This window comes from Kogia breviceps, chromosome 3 (assembly GCF_026419965.1).
Source record: "Kogia breviceps isolate mKogBre1 chromosome 3, mKogBre1 haplotype 1, whole genome shotgun sequence".
NCBI classification, from domain to species: domain Eukaryota; kingdom Metazoa; phylum Chordata; class Mammalia; order Artiodactyla; family Physeteridae; genus Kogia; species Kogia breviceps.
This window is the reverse complement of record NC_081312.1, coordinates 137,846,140-137,863,769: the sequence shown is the minus strand read 5'-3', so window position 1 is coordinate 137,863,769 and position 17,630 is coordinate 137,846,140. Positions and strand designations below refer to the sequence as shown.

Sequence of the window (17,630 nt, the reverse complement as noted above, 5' to 3'; positions counted from 1 at the left end):
AGTGGAGTTTAGTTTTACTCATTTCATAAGTGTTTAAATGTCAAATACCTTGACCTGAAGTGATCCCTACCCCCTCCAAAAACAAAACAAAACAAACCCAAGTTTTATTTATTTATTTTTACTACAAAAAAAGAGCAACTTACTGTATAAAATCCTAGATTTCTTAAGAGAGTCTTCATCAAAATTTCAGCCAGATGGGTGTCTGGATGGCAGCTCTGAGTGCCATAAGGTTGATCGGACAGGTTTCCATAGCCAGTACATACAGAAGAGAGGTCAGCAGCATCGGAGGGTGAGCTATAGCCAAGTAAGGAGGCTACATGGGTATGATCTTGCAAACTTGTTAGAATAATATCCAGTTGCATTCTCTAAAGAAAAATATTTTCATCGATGAAATAGGAACAAACAATAATTAGCTTAAAATGCACTAGAAAAGTAAAAAAAAGGATCCCGGGGTGTGGGGGAATATATACTAATGATGCTAACTAATCCACTTAATATCCTAATGAACAATAATCTTCTAGGAAGTCTGCCATTTTTTAAAAAGCTATCCCAACAATACCTTTTGAGAAATTGCAACTCATAGTGTTTTATTACATCCTTTACTACCTGAAACTCTTAAGCTAAAATGGCACACTCTACATAATGATTTTAGCACTATTAAGAGTAGGCAATGTCAACAGATAAATTACACTATACATTTTTCTACAGAATTACCAATGAAACTATTTATTCTAATGTTTAAAATAAATCACTTGAAATCTAAACTAATACAAAATACTCATTGGAAAGCATCTGTGGCTATTATACTGCCAGTATCCACTTTTTCCCTCAAATCTATAACTCAACAATTGATTGCTCTTACTTGGTTGAGCAAAATGTACTTCTTTTAACGTACATAAGATAAAAATGGAAAGAAGAAGCATACTCATATCATCAAGTACTTTTTCACAACAGTCATCTTCTTTTACTTTTTATGTAAGCTACTTCAAAGTTCTGGGCATGGAACCAACAGCAGCACATGCCCTTGATTTCAACTCAGAATACTACAAATAAACTAAAAGATCTCTGGTTTGACAGTGTGAGCAACACTGGAAAAATTAGACATAATTTTAATAATTAGCCACAAATCATTTAATAAGTTATCACTTGCTTCACTTTCATCAGAAATCTGGGAACTCTTCCAGCAAAAAACATTAAATACTAGGATTTACCAGACTCATCAAGTTAAGCTAAGTATTATTCCCTGAACACATGGCAATCAACTGGCTTTATTTCCCTCTCTCTCTTTTTTTTTTTTTTTTTTTTTTGCAATATAGTACTGGTTTACTTAGATACCACGCAAAGGCTCACCTGTCCTTTAGATAAGCTTTCCCATCTATCAGGTCCTTGGGGTAAAAGAGAATGAAGTAATTCCATACGTTCTCGTAATGGAGGTAACAGCATGGTTGCTCCCACTGACAGAGTTTCGATTACCACCTAATATAAAAAAGAAAAGCAGATTTATTTGGCCTGGTTCTTATCTTTTTAATAGAAAAACATAAAAAATAAACCCACTGACTATTAAGAGCAAAGAAGTCTAAAGAAGGTGGATCATGGAAGTCTAAAGAAGGAGGCATGTGAATAAAAGAAAGTATGCCAAGTCCTTCTTTAGATGTCTTTAAGAAGACTTAGAAGGACTTCCCTGGTGATCCAGTTGCAAAGAATCTGCCTTACAATGCAGGGGACGTGGTTCGATCCCTGGTTGGGGAACTAAGATCCAACATGCTGCAGGGCAACTAAGCCCACGTGCCACAACTACTGAGCTCACGTGCCTCAAATAGAGAGCCTGTGTGCTGCAAACTACAGAGCCTACACGCTCTGGAACGCGCACGGCACAACTACAGAGCCCATGTGCCCTGAAGCCTGCACACCACAACTAGAGAGAAGCCTGTGTACTGCAACGAGGAGCCCATGCGCCGCAGTGAAAGATCCCACATACCTCAACGAAGATTCTGCATGCCACAACTAAGACCCAACACAGACAAAAATAAATAAATAATCCTTTAAAAAAAAGAATTCATGCATAAATTTTTTTTTTTTAAAAGAAGACTTAGAATATATATCTTGGGGATTTCCCTGGTGGTCCAGTGGTTAAGACTTTGCCTTCCAATGCAGGGGGTGCGGGTTTGATCCCTGGTCGGGTTGCTAAGATCCCACATGCCTCATGGCCAAAAACCCAGAACATAAAACGGAAGCAATACTATAACAAATTCAATAAAGACTTAAAAAAAAAAAAAAAAGAATATATATTTTGCATTTGCCACTAAGTAAGTAAGTCATTATGCAATAAATATTTAGTGTTGAGTCTATAGTACTGAGCCTGGTAAAGCTCTTTACAAAGTGCTGGGGATGTAGAAATGAACAAGACAGATAAAAGCCCTGCTTTCATAAGCATACAGTCTACTAGGAAAAAGAGATTCTGAGTAAGTAATTTTAAGTGTGAAAGGAGTCACATGGACAAAGTAAAAAGAAATGCAAACTTGAGTGAGCACCCACACATAAAGGCAATTAACATGGTCTATGGGTTCATCATGGAGGGTCTCCCTGAGGATTGGGCATTTAGGTTAAAAATTGAAAAATGAGCAGGCCTTGGCCAAACAAAGGTCCAGGTATCAGGAACAGCATAAAAAATAGCTGTATTATCTTAGGCCCCATAACTTCATAGCTTCTTTACCACTAAAATAAGGATGCTGAATTAGAAAAAAAGAAACACTCAATGATTAAGAGCTCTTATAAATTAAAAATATGACATAAAAAATTAAAACCTCAATAGGAGGGTTAGAATATAAAAATTAAATTTCTCATAAAGTAGAGGGGAGAAAAGATGGAAAACAGGAAAGAAAACATAAGAAAATTAAGAGGACTGGGGACTTTCCTGATGGCGCAGTGCTTAAGAATCCGCCTGCCAATGCAGGGGACATGGGTTCAAGCCCTGGTCCGGGAAGATCCCACATGCCGCGGAGCAACTAAGCCCATGCGCCACAACTGCTGAAGCCCACACTCGCCTGCGAGCCACAGCTACTAAAGCCCGTAAGCCTAGAGCCCAATGCTTTGCAACAAGAGAACCCACCGTAATGTAAAGCCCGCACACCACAACAAAGAGCAGCCCCCACTTGCTGCAGCTAGAGAAAGCCCACACACAGCAAAGAAGACCCAACGCAGCCAAAAATAAATTAATTAATTTAAAAAAATAGACATTAAAAAAAAATCACACACAGAGGACTGGTCCAGGAGGTCTATTATCCCAATAATGAGTTCCAGAGACAGAAAACACAGAAAACAATAAAGAGAAAATCAACAATACACTTCAAGCTAATTTCCTTTTTTTTTCTTTTCTTTTTTTTTTTTTTTTTTTTTTTTTTTGCGGTACGCGGGCCTCTCACTGCTGTGGCCTCTCCCGTTGCAGAGCACAGGCTCCAGAGGTGCAGGCTCAGCGGCCATGGCTCACAGGCCCAGCCGCTCTGCTGCATGTGGGATCCTCCCGGACTGGGGCACAAACCCGTGTCCCCTGCATCGGCAGGTGGACTCCCAACCACTGCACCACCAGGGAAGCCCCCAAGGGAATTTCTTAACACTGAAGGCTATGAGTTTCCAAATTAAGAGTCTACCCAAATAAGCACGAAAATGGATAAAATCAGACCCACATCAGTTCTTATCATTTTAAAATATGAAAAGAGAGGACAAGTAGAACTTGCTACAGAATCCAGAGAGAAAAAGATTTCCATAAAAGGATCAAAAATTTGAATACTGTTGATTTTCTGAGTAACAACCTGAATGCTAGAAAATGACTTCACAATTCTTATGAGAAAATGATTTACAATTTAGAATACTATGCCTCAACTATTCATGAAGCTATTCAATTCTCAAACTATTTAAGTGTGAGTATATTCTCAAAGAATATATTTTCTACCTACTCTCTCTCAGAAGTTACTGATGTATGCAGGAATCCAGCAGACACCACCTTAACCAAGTGATCAAGGTCAAAATCTCCAGTAATAAGACACATCAATATCATGAACCACATGATATGATGTACTGAGGGCACATCATTTCTGTGGTATTCTTCCCAAAAGTGCATAACCTCAGTCCAATCATGAAAAATAACAGATATTCAATAAAATAACTGAGAAGTACTCATAAAGTATCCAATTAAACGTAATATGGGATCCTGAATAGGATCCTGCAAAAGAACAAGGACATTAGCAAAAAACTGATAACATTTCTAATAAGGTGTTTAGTTTAATTAATAGTATTAAACCAATGTTGATTTCTTGGTTTTGATAATTGTTCTGTAATTATACAAGACATTAGCATTAGGGGAAGCTGGTTGAGACGTACGTGAAAACTCTATTACATATGCAACTTTTCCTTAAGTCTATAACTGCTTCAAAATAAAGTGTCAAAAAAGGAAGAAACACACAAAAAAAGCAGCAGCACTGATTGCTGCAAACAGATAAATTACTGGAAGTTTCAGGGATAAAGAAAGAGGAGCAGAAACAGCCCTGTACACATCCTGAGAGAATCCATCTCCAAAGGATTCTCCTAAGGAGTAGCTACAAAGAAGACTCAAGGAATGAATAAACAATTATAAAAATAGTTTTTATTCAAGTTTACTTTCATTATTTTATTCCAATACTTTTCAACCTTTTAAAAATATTGTACTACCTCGTTCCTGGTAAAATTTAATCCTCAAAGTTCCCATTCACCACCAGGTTAATATTCCTTCTACCTACATCCCAGGGATATGTCCCTCTAGTTAGAAAAATCACTGTATCCTTTTTGCTTTTTTTTTTTTTTTTTGGTGATATGCGGGCCTCTCACTGTTGTGGCCTCTTCCATTGCGAAGCACAGGCTCCGGACGCGCAGGCTCAGCGGCCATGGCTCACGGGCCCACCCGCTCCGCGGCACGTGGGATCCTCCCAGACCAGGGCACGAACCCGCGTCCCCTGCATCGGCAGGCGGACTCCCAACCACTGCGCCACCAGAGAAGCCCTGCTTTTTTTTTTTTTTTTTTAATTGACATATAATTCACATCATAAAATTTACCTTTTGAAAGTATAAAATTCAGTGGGTTTTAGTATATTCACAGAGTTGTGCAACCATCACCACTATCTACTTTTAGGACATTTTCATCACCCCATAAAGAAACCTGTGCCCATTAGCAGTCATTTCCCATCTCTCCCTCCCCCAAAACCCCTGACAGCCAATTAATCTACTTTGTGTCTCTATGGAAATACCTACTCTGCACATTTCATATATATGGAATCATACAGTATGTGACCTTTTACGTCTGGCTTCTTTCACTTAGCATAATGTTTACAAGGTTCACTCATGTTGTAGCTTGTACAACAGTACTTCACTCCCTCTTATGGCTGAATAATATTACATTGTAACGACATACCACATTTTGTTCATCCCTTCACCAGTTGACAGACATTTGTTTCCACTTTTTGGCTTCAATGAATAATACTGTTATGAACATTCATGTATAAGTTTTTGTGTGGACATATGCTTTCTATTCTCCTGGATATAGACCTAGGTGTGGAACTGCTACAGTATGTGGTAACTCTATGTTTAACTATTTACAGAACTACCTGTTTTCCAAAGTGGCTGTACCATTTTACATTTCATTAGCAACGCATGAGGGTTCCAATTTCTCTACATCTTCACCAATGCTTGCTATTACCAGTCTTTTTGATTATAGCCATTCAGTGGGCATGAAGCAGTATCTCACTGTGATTTTAATTTGCATTTCCTTTATGCCCAATGATGAACATTTTTTCATGTGCTTAGTGGCCTTATGTCTATCTTCTTTGGAGATATGTCTACTCAAATTCTTGACTCATTTTCTGATTGAGTTGTCTTTTTTATTGTTGAGTTGTAAGGATCCTTTATGTATTCTGTAAACTAGAATCTTATGAGACATATGATTTACAAATATTTCTCCCATTCTGTGAGTTGTATTTTCATTTTCTTGATAATGTCTTTTGAAGCAAAAATGTTTTTAATTTTTTTTTTTAAACAAAGACTACTAGAAGCACTGGGAAGTGCTCTTTCAAAGCTGCTAAGTAGGCACAAACTTCTTGTTTCAGATCAAGTGTCATGTCTTCAACTTAAGTGTACTCTTCTTTGGTCTTGTCGGTTGTTTCAAGGTTTGTTCCTTGCCTGATCTGAACTTGAGCAGCAGTTTCAAGCGCAAATACAGTCTGTTCTGTTACTCTTCATACCCAACAGCTCAGCACCGCCTCTCCAGCACCACCATAAAAATGTTTTTAATTTTGATGAAGTCTAATTTATCTCTTTTTTCTTTGGTTGCTTGTGCTTTGGGTATCATATATAAGAAACCACTGCTTAATCCAAGGTCATAAAAATGACAGATGAGCAAAAATTTAATATATGCAAATAACAAAAGATTATTCAGCCTTAAAAAGGAAGGATACTTAGAGTATCAAAATCATAAAGAAAGAGTGGTTGTTGCTAGGGGCTGAAGGGAGGGGAGAATAGGGAGTTATTATTTAATGGGTACAGAATTTCAATTTTGTATGATGAAAAGAGTTATGGAGATAAATGGTGGTAATGGTTGTACAACAGTATAAATGTATTTAATACCACTGAACTACACACTTAAAAATGGTTAAGATGGCAAATTTTATATTATGCGAATTTTACCACAATAAAAATAAAATAAATAATAAAATTGGCGTTTCCCTCGTGGCGCAGTGGTTGAGAGCCCGCCTGCCGATGCAGGGGACACAGGTTCATGCCCCGGTCCAGGAAGATCCCACATGCCGTGGAGCGGCTGGGCCTGTGAGCCATGGCCGCTGAGCCTGAAGCCACAACAGTGAGAGGCCCGTGTACCGCAAAAATAAAACAAAATAAAATTTTAAAAAATTGGGTCCTTGTGGTCAGAAATTCATCTTCTGGTAGAAAAGACAGACATAGTTGTAAGTAGACAATTACAAAACAATGTGATGTGATGAGAACATACATGAGAGAAACCAAACCTGGCAGGAGAGCAGGGAATGAAAGGTTTCTCAGAGGCGACATCTGACCTTTGTCTTAAAGGACAAGTTCACCAAAAAATTTACTCCCACCAAGAAAAGAGGAGTAACAGAAAGAACATACAATTGAAGTTTTCCAATACATAGCTAAATTTGTGAGCCACAACCTCAGGGAGAGATGTGGCTGAGCTACAGATTTACAAGTCCTATACTCTTACCTCTTGGATTTCATCTGGGACAGTTGAGTCCATCAGTCTGAAGAGTAAATTTCGAAGCGGACCTGCCTGTCTCCCAAGAATGCTGGTAGCTACCCCTCCCGCAAGCGCAAGAGCAAGGTGATTTGAAAGCAGCTTCAGGCACAGCTTGAGGAAACTGTGGTGTTCTCTGAAACCAAATAAACTGCTATGAACTTCTGGAATATAAAAGAGCACATGCTATCTAGTTTGGATAACATTTTTTTCTCTTTAAAATTTTTCTCAAATTATGACTAACAGTAATTTTAAAAACATGATTCGTAACATTATGGATTTTTCTAAAGGTTATTATCAGTAAGTACCTAAGTTTAGCTCTTTTTAGATTATAAAGAAGTTTCATATAATTGAGGGATAAGGTGAATAAGAAAGAATAACTCAAAATTCAAAATGTGTAATAGATGTGTGTGCACATGTGCGCACACACAAATACACATATATATAACATACCTTGATGAAGGGAAAGGGAGCGGGGGAATATCACTGTTTATTTTATCACAGTATCTCTCAAGAAATGAACGAAGGTGTGAGAAGGTACTCTCTTCAAGGTCTACACAATAAGGTCGGTGCCAGGCAACAACTTGTCTAGAAGGAAGCATAAGAAAATCATGAAAAAGCCTTAACATGAAATTTTCACACATGATCAAAAGCAAAAATTAAACCATTATTAAAGTTGAAAGATGTTAACAAGATATACAGAAGATTTTTCTGATTATAAATGTGATAAAAACCCTTCATTTTAGCAACTGAGGAAAACCAAGAATTTGCTATCTCTAGAATTCTTCAAGAAGAAAATACATAACCACTACTTATTCTGCAAGGTCTGGCTATTCATTCACCTGAAGTCAGATGGCTGAGCCACATGATCTACTATAGACCCTTCTGGTTCTTAGGGACTATAAGATGTATAGTTCATATTAACAAAAATAGCCTGACTCTGTAAAATGATATACTGAAATCTACTAAAAGAAAACCTCTTGAAAGCTCTTGTGAAAATTTTCATGATCTTGGGAACCAATTTTCTACATATAAGGTGAGAAGTTGCAGATTTAATACTAACAGCAAATTATTTCTATTCAATTTATTATATTTTCAGTTTTGTTCTGGAGGGTAATTACCTATAAATGTTTTAAATTGGTTAGAATGATATAATAAACCCCATCTGAATCAAAGGTCTAGAATACAAATATAATACATTCTAAGTTATTAATTAGCCCATATACATCTGAAAATAGCTGAAATAACCTCAAAATTTCTTAAAATTCAATCTTCAAATATTGGCTAAAAATTACCTACCTGATTATCTAAAAAAGATATGGTTATCACATTAGGAAAAAGCTAAATTTCTGCAAAAAGTAACTTCCTTTATTTAAAAGTATGGCCACTGCTTCTTTTCAAAAAAACCAGATAAAGGGCATGGAAGCTAATTAACTGTTAAAAAGCAATAAAGCCTAGTTCTGATTTTGATTATTTTAATTTAAATTCCTCTTGATATGTGCCCACAATATTTAATCAGTATCTGGAGACAGAGAAGGAATTCAAAATGTTTAAAAGACACTTAAGACAGTATCTTAATATACGGTGTAACTTCTTGCTTATGAAACATATCTAACCTCAACATTCAAATTGAAAGAAATCTAGATGGCATGTCTATGACAGTAAAAAAGTCAATACTAGAAATAGTCAGAAGGGTATTTTATGAACAAAGTACAATTATTTCTGCTTTTATTAGTGTTTCTGCTGTTAATACAACACAAGAAATTTTTTAAATAAATTTATTTTATTTATTTATCTTTGGCTGCTTTGGGTCTTCACTGCTGCATGCAGGCTTTCTCTAGTTGCAGCGCGTGGGCTTCTCATCGCAGTGGCTTCTCTTGTTGCGGAGCACGGGCTCTAGGCACGCGGGCTTCAGTAGTTGTGGCACTTGGGCTCTAGAGCTCAGGCTCAGTAGTTGTGGCGCACGGGCTTAGTTGCTCCGCGGCATGTGGGATCTTCCCGGACCAGGGCTCGAACCCGTGTCCCCTGCATTGGCAGGCGGATTCTTAACCACTGCGCCACCAGGGAAGACCTAAAACACAAGAAATTTTAAACGTGAGCACATTTACCTGTCCCTAGGAAGAGCAGTCCATGCCAGACTATGTGATGTTCCAGCGGAGATCTGTTGAATAGCTATGCCATCTAAGCCACTCACTTTCTTTGGTTTAGTAATAGGACCTGTGGAATTTCCTTGCCCACACTGCCCCATTGAGTTATTGCCCCAGGCATAAACTTCATTATCTAAAAACAAAACATAAAGAACAAAAGAAAAGCCAAATTTCAATGTAAAATATTTATGGAAGGTAATGTTTAATACTATTTCTTTATTTTTTTTTGTAGGTGATACCTGTTTCATTTATTTAAAACCTACAATATGTGTTTCAAACATGCCATGTTTTCAATCCATTAATTTAAAACAGAATTATCAAATTGTCACAATGTGCTAGGCCTTTAGTTAGAGTCAGAGATATGAAGTGGAACAGGGCATGGTCCATATTCTCTAGGAGCTCACTGCTTAGTGTGGAGAGAGCCAAGTACACTAATAATCAGAGTACAGTACGTCCCAGGCTGTTCCAATCAGGCTGGATCCAGGAAAGCTTTCTGTAGGCCATAAGCCCTGAACTGAATTCGTTTTCTTATTCATTCATTTATTCATCCATCCATCTGCTAATCCATCCATCCAATCATTCATTCACTTATTTTTAATTGCAGTAAAATACACATAACATAAAACTCACATTTTAATCATTTTAAGTGCACAATTCAGAGACATTAAATCCATTCACAGTGCTGTGCAAGCATCACTACTATCCATCTCCAGAAACCTCTCATCATCCCAAACAGAAACCCTATGCCGATTAAGCAGTATCTCCCCATCCCCCCTTCATCCCAGTGCCTGTTAACCTCTACTCTGCTCTGTCTCTATGAACTTGCCCACTCTAGATACCTCATATAAGTGAAATCACATGATATTTGTTCTTTCATTTCACTCAGTGCAATGTCTTCAAGATTCACGCACATTGTAGCATAGATCAGTATTTCATTCCTTTATAAGGCTGAATAATATTCCACTCTATGGATATACTCCCATTTTATTTACCCATTCGTCTTTTGGTGGAAACTTGAGTTGTTTCCACCCTCTGGTGAATAACACTGCTATGAACATTGATGTACAATTATCTGTTTGAGCCTCTGTTTTCAGTTCTTTTCGGTATATACCCAGAGTGGAATTGCCAGGTTATATGGTAATTCTATTTGAACTGAACTTGGAAGGCTGAGTATAACTGAGCAGGAGGAAGCAAACACACTCTGTGGATGAATGACAAGGGAGGTCATGCTTCTGTGAGGTGACCCACCCATCACATAATCTCTCACTCCCCCTCCTCTCAAGGACCATGCTGTGTGTCCTACCATGACGACAACCACCAAATTTAATTCCTGGTTTCCCCAGAACAGCAACACTATGGTATCCTTTATGATATGCACTCCTTTCCCATCTCCTTCCCCAGTTCCACCCAGCCCAGAACACCCTAGGTCTTTCCACGGGTTGATTAAATACTCCTCTGCCTACCTCACTGTGTTGTTTTGAAAGAACTTGAAAAGGAATAGATACATGTATATGTATAACTGAATCACTTTGCTTGCTGTATACCTGAAATTAACACAACATTGCAAATCAAACACAGTCCAATATAAATTAAAAATTTAAAATATCATAGCCAAGTTGGTATGTTAAAAATGGGGAGAAAAAAAGGATGGTATGAACTTGAAAGTGCCTTTAAAACCTAATACTACTTTTTTTTTTTTTTTGGCGGTACGCAGGCCCCTCACTGTTGTGGCCTCTCCCGTTGCGGAGCGCAGGCTCCGGATGCGCAGGCTCAGTGGTCATGGCTCACGGGCCCAGCCGCTCCGTGGCATGTAGGATCTTCCCGGACCGGGGCACGAACCCGTGTCCCCTGCATCGGCAGGTGGACTCTCAACCACTGCGCCACCAGGGAAGGCCTAAAACCTAATACTACTTTAAAATCAAATGATCTTACCATGAGAAAGAGCCAAACAATGACTGTCTCCAATAGAAATATCAACTACTCTTGTGGCAGCCAGTTCTTCAATAAGCTTGGGTCTCAGTGCAGTAGCTTCTGAAGAACCACAACCTAGACAAGCGCCACAGCCCCAAGCATAGACCTGAAACAAAGAGAAATACACTGCACATAATATCCTGAGATGGTAGGTTAACAACTTACGTTGTTTAGAAATAAATATAATCTATTAAATAAGAGTGTGGTTTGATACTAAATAACTTTTGGTTGTTATAGAAACTTTCAGTTCGAAGTTGAAATCTTTGAATCTATCTTATATAATCATTCAAAGTTGAATCTATCTTATATAATCATTCAAAGCAGAAGTTATTACCCCTCTCATACAAAAGAAGCACATGATTTTCAAGGAAGGTTTGTGATTTGCCAGTGGCTATACATCAAATAAGTGAGCATCTTTTGGCTTCAATTCATGGATTCCTACTACAAAACTCAGTGAGAAAGATGTAAAAGAGAAGTTTTAAATTTAAAGACAGCAGCCAGCATTGTAACAAATGACTAACGTAATTAAATACAAAATGATAAATAGTTCTGCATTAGATCTTTTATGGCAAGGCACTCCAGTCTTTCAAAAATAATTAAATAATATGGTAATTTCAGCTTTGCTACTCATCTGCCATGTGAATGTCAGAAACATTTTTATAACACTGCCTGGCACATAATAGATTCCTACATGTGAATCAATGAGTGATCAGCTCACTTTTTCACTGTCATCGCTGATGGATGTAAGGAGCAAAATTATTGTCAGTCTATCACCATACCTGGACCCTCTCCATCACCAACAAACAAACAGAGGGAAGTCAAAATATACATGTAGAAAATCACAAGTTTATAAAGGGATTATACAATTCTAAGTATCCTAAGCCTGAGTAACCCTCTTTCAGAAACACCTAACCACCTAACCCTCTCAGATTATTTTCCATCTGGAAATGTTCTCCTTGCCCTCTCTTTTGATCACCTTCTTGCCTTCTTAGTTCATATCACTGGTTCCAGAAAGATCTATTCTCACTTTCCCCCACTATTCATGATTTTTAGCAAAAGGATTAAGGGGCATTTAGTGCTAAAAGCTTTTTTAAAACCATCTTAATACAAAGAACATGGGGTTAACAGTAAGTTTATCTGGCTCACACAGGCCAGGTCAGAAAACCTGGCTCCTTCTCAGAAACTCAACTTCTTCAAACAGGAGAAAATATTTCTTTTCAGTAGATTAACTTTAAAATGTATTTTTTAACTTCAAAATTTAAATACAATTATCACTTTTTAGTCATCTGGTCCTCTGAAATACTCTAAACCTTTTATGCTCATCCCTTAGTCCTACCTGCCCTGTTGATGTCAAAGCAAGTGAAGACTGGCTTCCAGCACAAACTTTGCGAATGAACATTCCTTGTAAAGCTTCAATAACTTTAGGTTTATACACTCTGTTGGTATCACCATGGCCAAGTTTGCCTATAAAAACAAACACATTCAAGTTAAACAATTTACTTGTTTCAAAGAAACGCTATTCTTTTTCTTAGTATTAATGTTGATAAATACCACTCATCTTTCCATCACTAACCTGAAAGATTGTCCACATTTTAGAAAGCTCTAAGTTTCTGACAGCAAAGGATGTTAACAAATGAATGGTTTTATTACAAGAAAGAAACCAATAAACAGTTTTCTGAATTTTTATTTCAAGCAATTAAAACTACTTTAAGAGAGATATGGAAAATTAATTTGCTGTCTTTCTCCCCTTTAATGGTCATACTTCTAACTTCAAATTTGCTGATATAATAAACAGGTCCTTATACAAGAATGTATATGGCATATAATGAATTTAAATTTTTTTAAAAGACTCAATAATTCACCAAATAGAGAACTTGGCAAATCACCAAAGAAGAAAAACAAATGGCCAACAACCTCACTAAGGACGAAATACAGATTAAATACCATTTTCACTAGTGAAACTATTTTTTTAATTATCTTAATTTTAATAGCCAGTGTTGTTGAGGGATATGGGGAAATGAGCATTCTTGCATCACTGGTAGGAGTGACTAAAGTAGAAAAAGATTTAGTCATTCACTGTATTGTTTTTAATACTGAAAAAAAACTGGAAACCATCTAGATATTCAACAATAATAAATTGTTTTGTAAGTTTTGCTATAATCATATGAAAGAATACTTTGTGCCACTGAAAAGAAAAATGTAGAGCCATGTTTTCTGACATAGAAAGATATTCATAAGATACTGTTAGATAAACACAAACAAGTTATAAGACAGTAGCTATGGTATATATAGATCTGCTTTGGTTTTTTAAAACATCTATGTAGAAATATATGTACATATTTATATAAATGCATATATATTTATCTCCCAAAATTTTAACAATGTTTAGAGCAAATTTTTCTTAAATTTTAAGAAAAATTTATTTAAATTTTAAAAATTTCTGCTCACCTATATACATTTGAGTTTTTCTACAATAGCCTTGTATAACTGAAAAATAAATTTTTTTAAAAGTCAAGGAAAAAAGGCCAAAGCTATCAATAAATAATTTTTTACATACCATTGTCTCCTCCTCCAAAAGACCATACAGTTCTCCCATCTTTAGATAAAGCAATAGTATGTGAACTGCCACAAGAAACCTCTCCTACATTGCTAATGTCTTTTACTAACGTTGGGATGTTACGGCTATTACTGTCACCGTGACCTTGGATAAAACACACAAAACAACAAAGACATAATGTTAGCTCTTTTTCTTTAGGCCATTACTTTACAGGTAGAATAAACAATACAAGTTATTAACAGAATTGAGGAATTTTTTAAGTGCAATTAAATGTGAAAAACAGAATCATTTCTAATATCTTCTCATCTAATCTTCTAGGCTGCTCCCAACATGAGATACTCAGTCCCTTCACTGAATCAGTAGAACATTCTATTATGCTCCTCTCACAGCACTTATCTAATGCTGTCTAGTATCATTAACGCTGACTTGTTTTCACTACCTCCTAGATAACACACTTCAGGATCACTTTAGGATGATCTTTCTTATCCCTGAAATCCTATAGTGCCTGCTCAAAGTAGTAAATACTTGCTAGATTTAATTACATCTTAAATTTCAGCACCAGAATCTAGGTACTCTCTATATAAAATTATCTTCCTCTGAGCTTAATACTAACAAAAATAAATGACCGTCTTTGGCCTATTAAATTTAGTCTCACCACTTCTCAGTAACCATCATCATTTCTATTTTTCTATGAGACTAACTTCAATTTTTAAAAAATCTTACCTAATCTTCCAAAGTCTCCTTCACCCCATGTGTATAATTCACCATCCTCTGTGACAGCAGCACTATGTCTGTATCCAGCTGACACACAAACAACTACCTGTATTGCACACAAAGTGAATTTGATGAACACAAGATACTAAAACATAGAGTTCACATTTGATCCTATACACAGAGACTTCAGAGATACTGATATTCACAACTCATCCAGAAGTGCCATGTACAGTTGTGGTTTTGCCCAGGACAAGGCTGCCTGCATAAAGGATCAAGAAAGTGCTGAAACACAGCCTAAGCTCTGCTGGCCAAGCCACAAACTCTGACTTCTACCCAGAGAGGACAACTTTTCTTAATTCACACAAAGAGACTGTAAAGGCTAGCAGCACTCTCTCGCCCACTCCTCCCTGCCCCAAATACATCAATCTAATCACCTGAAACAATACTATATCACCAATCAACTCTTTACTCAAAGAGTTGGATGGGGCTGAACATTCATGGAGCAATGAAAAATTTTTAAATATAACATTAACACAAAAGCTCCAGCCCTGGCTAATCAAGAAAAATTCATTACATAATAGGGTTAACTCTCAAAAACACACTGACTATTACCAATGAAGAAAGATCTAAGATATAAGCTTATATCAATTAAATTCCTAATAGTATCTCTTTACCCTCAAATAGCTACACAGTTTATGGGCAGAATCGGGGAAATAAGGGTATAGGGCAGTATAATTGGGGGATCACTTATACCTTTTAACACTGATCAAAATCACTAACTGATGAAAAAAGATAAGCAGAAAAACTATCTATACTAATAACACCACATTTTTTAATCTCCAAAAATTAGAACTCACTTTAGAAAATTCAAAATTTAGATTCAATTAAAAATACTGAGCACCTACTACATTTTAGATAATATACTAAGAACCTCTGAAATTTTTATCTGTAAATTATCAATTTACTTTTTGGGAATTTTTCCTTCATGATATTCATACTGTTATTTTTAATTGGCAATGTTTCCATTATAAAAAGGAACATTAAAAGAACATAAATAAGGAATTCCCTGGAGGTTCAGTGGTTAGGACTCAGCACTTTCATGGCGGTTGCCCAAGTTCACCGGGCCACCGCTATGGTCGGCAAGCTGTGCGGTGCGGCCAAAAAAAAAGAAAATATATATATATATATATATATATACACACACACACACACACACGTATGTATATATGTAAAGAAAATTTAAAACAATGGGAATTAAGAAAAAAGGTGCTAGAAAAACTAAAAAACTACAACTTTAAAGAGTATTTATCTGAAGTTCCTTAGAGTCCCATATTCAACATCTTATCAAGGACCCCCTGATATTAAGTGGAATGTTCCAAGGCTCACTGCTTTGAGGCTGATATCTAAGTTAAACACTGAAAGTTATAATAAAGTAAAATTCATTTGAGAGCCAACTTTGTCAGACAAACTCCCATGAAAGAAGTGTCCCACTTTTAATTTTGGTATAAAATAAAATTTTAGGGCTTCCCTGGTGGCGCAGTGGTTCAGAGTCCGCCTGTCGACACAGGGGACACGGGTTCATGCCCCGGTCCAGGAAGATCCCACATGCCACGGAGCGGCTGGGCCCGTGAGCCATGGCCACTGAGCCTGCGCGTCCAGAGCCTGTGCTCCGCAACAGGAGAGGCCACAACAGTGAGAGGCCCGCGTACCGCAAAAAAATAATAATAATAAAATAAATTAATTAATTAAATAAAATAAAAATTTAACTTTAAATACTTTTATATAAGAAAACATTCATAGAAAGAAAGCAATCTTAAAATGGAGGAACTCACAAAATTGCATATAATTTTAACTTAGGAAAATGGCTTCATTTATTTAACAAAAGGTAAAAGAGAAATAAAAAGAGGAGATCTAGGTTCAGTTTCTAATGGTACCATTTATTTGTGTGTGACCTTGGCCAAGTTACTTAACCACTTTAAATGTCTTATTTAAGTTTTTGTTAAAATGCCACCTACTCCAAGAGAACCCTCTGACCTCATTATCTAATATCACACCCAGCCAAAGTAAGTATCTATTACATTACTCAATTTTTTCTTTATTATTATTTGAAATTATTTTATGTGTTTTCTTACTTATTTATCATCTCTAGCCCACAGATTAAAGCTCCATGAGAATAAGAATCTTGTCTGTTTTGTTCACTGCTATATGTCTAATGCCTAAAACACTGCCTGGCATTTGGAAGGTACTAAATAAATATTTGTTAAATGGATGATTCTCAGTTTCCTATCTGTGAAATGAAAATAATAACTACTTTAACAAGGCTGTTATAAGAATTAAAATTAAATATTGTATGTGAAAGTGTGTTGTAAACCATCAAGCAGATATATAAAAGATAAGCCAAAGGGTTGGGAGGGTGGGCTACTTCAGAAAGAATACATCAAAATCTGAAAGATATTGTAAATTATAGCAATCATAGTACCAGTGCATCTAATTATTTTTAAATCCAAAAAGAAGGCACATACCTTTCCCTGCAGAGGGCCCTGAATAAGCTTGGGATATTTCTGTGTTGAACTATTTCCATGTCCCAGTTTCCCATAGTCACCATCTCCCCAGCTGAAGACTTCTCCTTCTGTGGTGAAAGCTAAAGTATGACCATCAGATCCTTTAGAAGATGAGACCTTTTTAATGGACCTGTGAGGCTCAAATGTTAACTTTTTTAAAGTAGACTGATTATTAGAATCTCCAAGGCCCAGTCTCCCATAGCTGCCTTTACCACAAGCTCTGACAGAGCCATCCATAGAAATGACAAAAGTGCAGTACTGTCCAGCTTCAATCTATAAGCAAACAAACAGAATCATAGATATAAAATGCTTCTGTGAAAATCGAAGTATGATATTTAAGTTGATTTTACCAAAGAGGCTCAAAGGATATCTTTTAAAGCAGAATATGAATA

At 36.6% G+C, this 17,630-nt stretch overlaps 1 protein-coding gene across 24 annotated transcripts in view; it reads right to left on the bottom strand.

Annotated features, from left to right (window-relative positions):
• The window catches only part of HERC1 (HECT and RLD domain containing E3 ubiquitin protein ligase family member 1), a 217,162-nt gene that overhangs the window by 141,490 nt on the left and 58,042 nt on the right, over nucleotides 1-17,630 (bottom strand). For all 24 annotated transcript variants that reach the window (XM_067029682.1, XM_067029689.1, XM_067029685.1 and 21 more), the window contains 10 exons: nucleotides 17,200-17,511; nucleotides 14,687-14,783; nucleotides 13,964-14,107; nucleotides 12,743-12,870; nucleotides 11,368-11,512; nucleotides 9,397-9,568; nucleotides 7,742-7,876; nucleotides 7,259-7,424; nucleotides 1,351-1,476; nucleotides 144-365 (listed from right to left, as the gene is read on the bottom strand). In XM_067029682.1, the coding sequence (XP_066885783.1) occupies nucleotides 144-365; nucleotides 1,351-1,476; nucleotides 7,259-7,424; nucleotides 7,742-7,876; nucleotides 9,397-9,568; nucleotides 11,368-11,512; nucleotides 12,743-12,870; nucleotides 13,964-14,107; nucleotides 14,687-14,783; nucleotides 17,200-17,511 (1,647 nt within the window). The remainder of the gene's footprint in view (nucleotides 1-143; nucleotides 366-1,350; nucleotides 1,477-7,258; nucleotides 7,425-7,741; nucleotides 7,877-9,396; nucleotides 9,569-11,367; nucleotides 11,513-12,742; nucleotides 12,871-13,963; nucleotides 14,108-14,686; nucleotides 14,784-17,199; nucleotides 17,512-17,630) is intronic.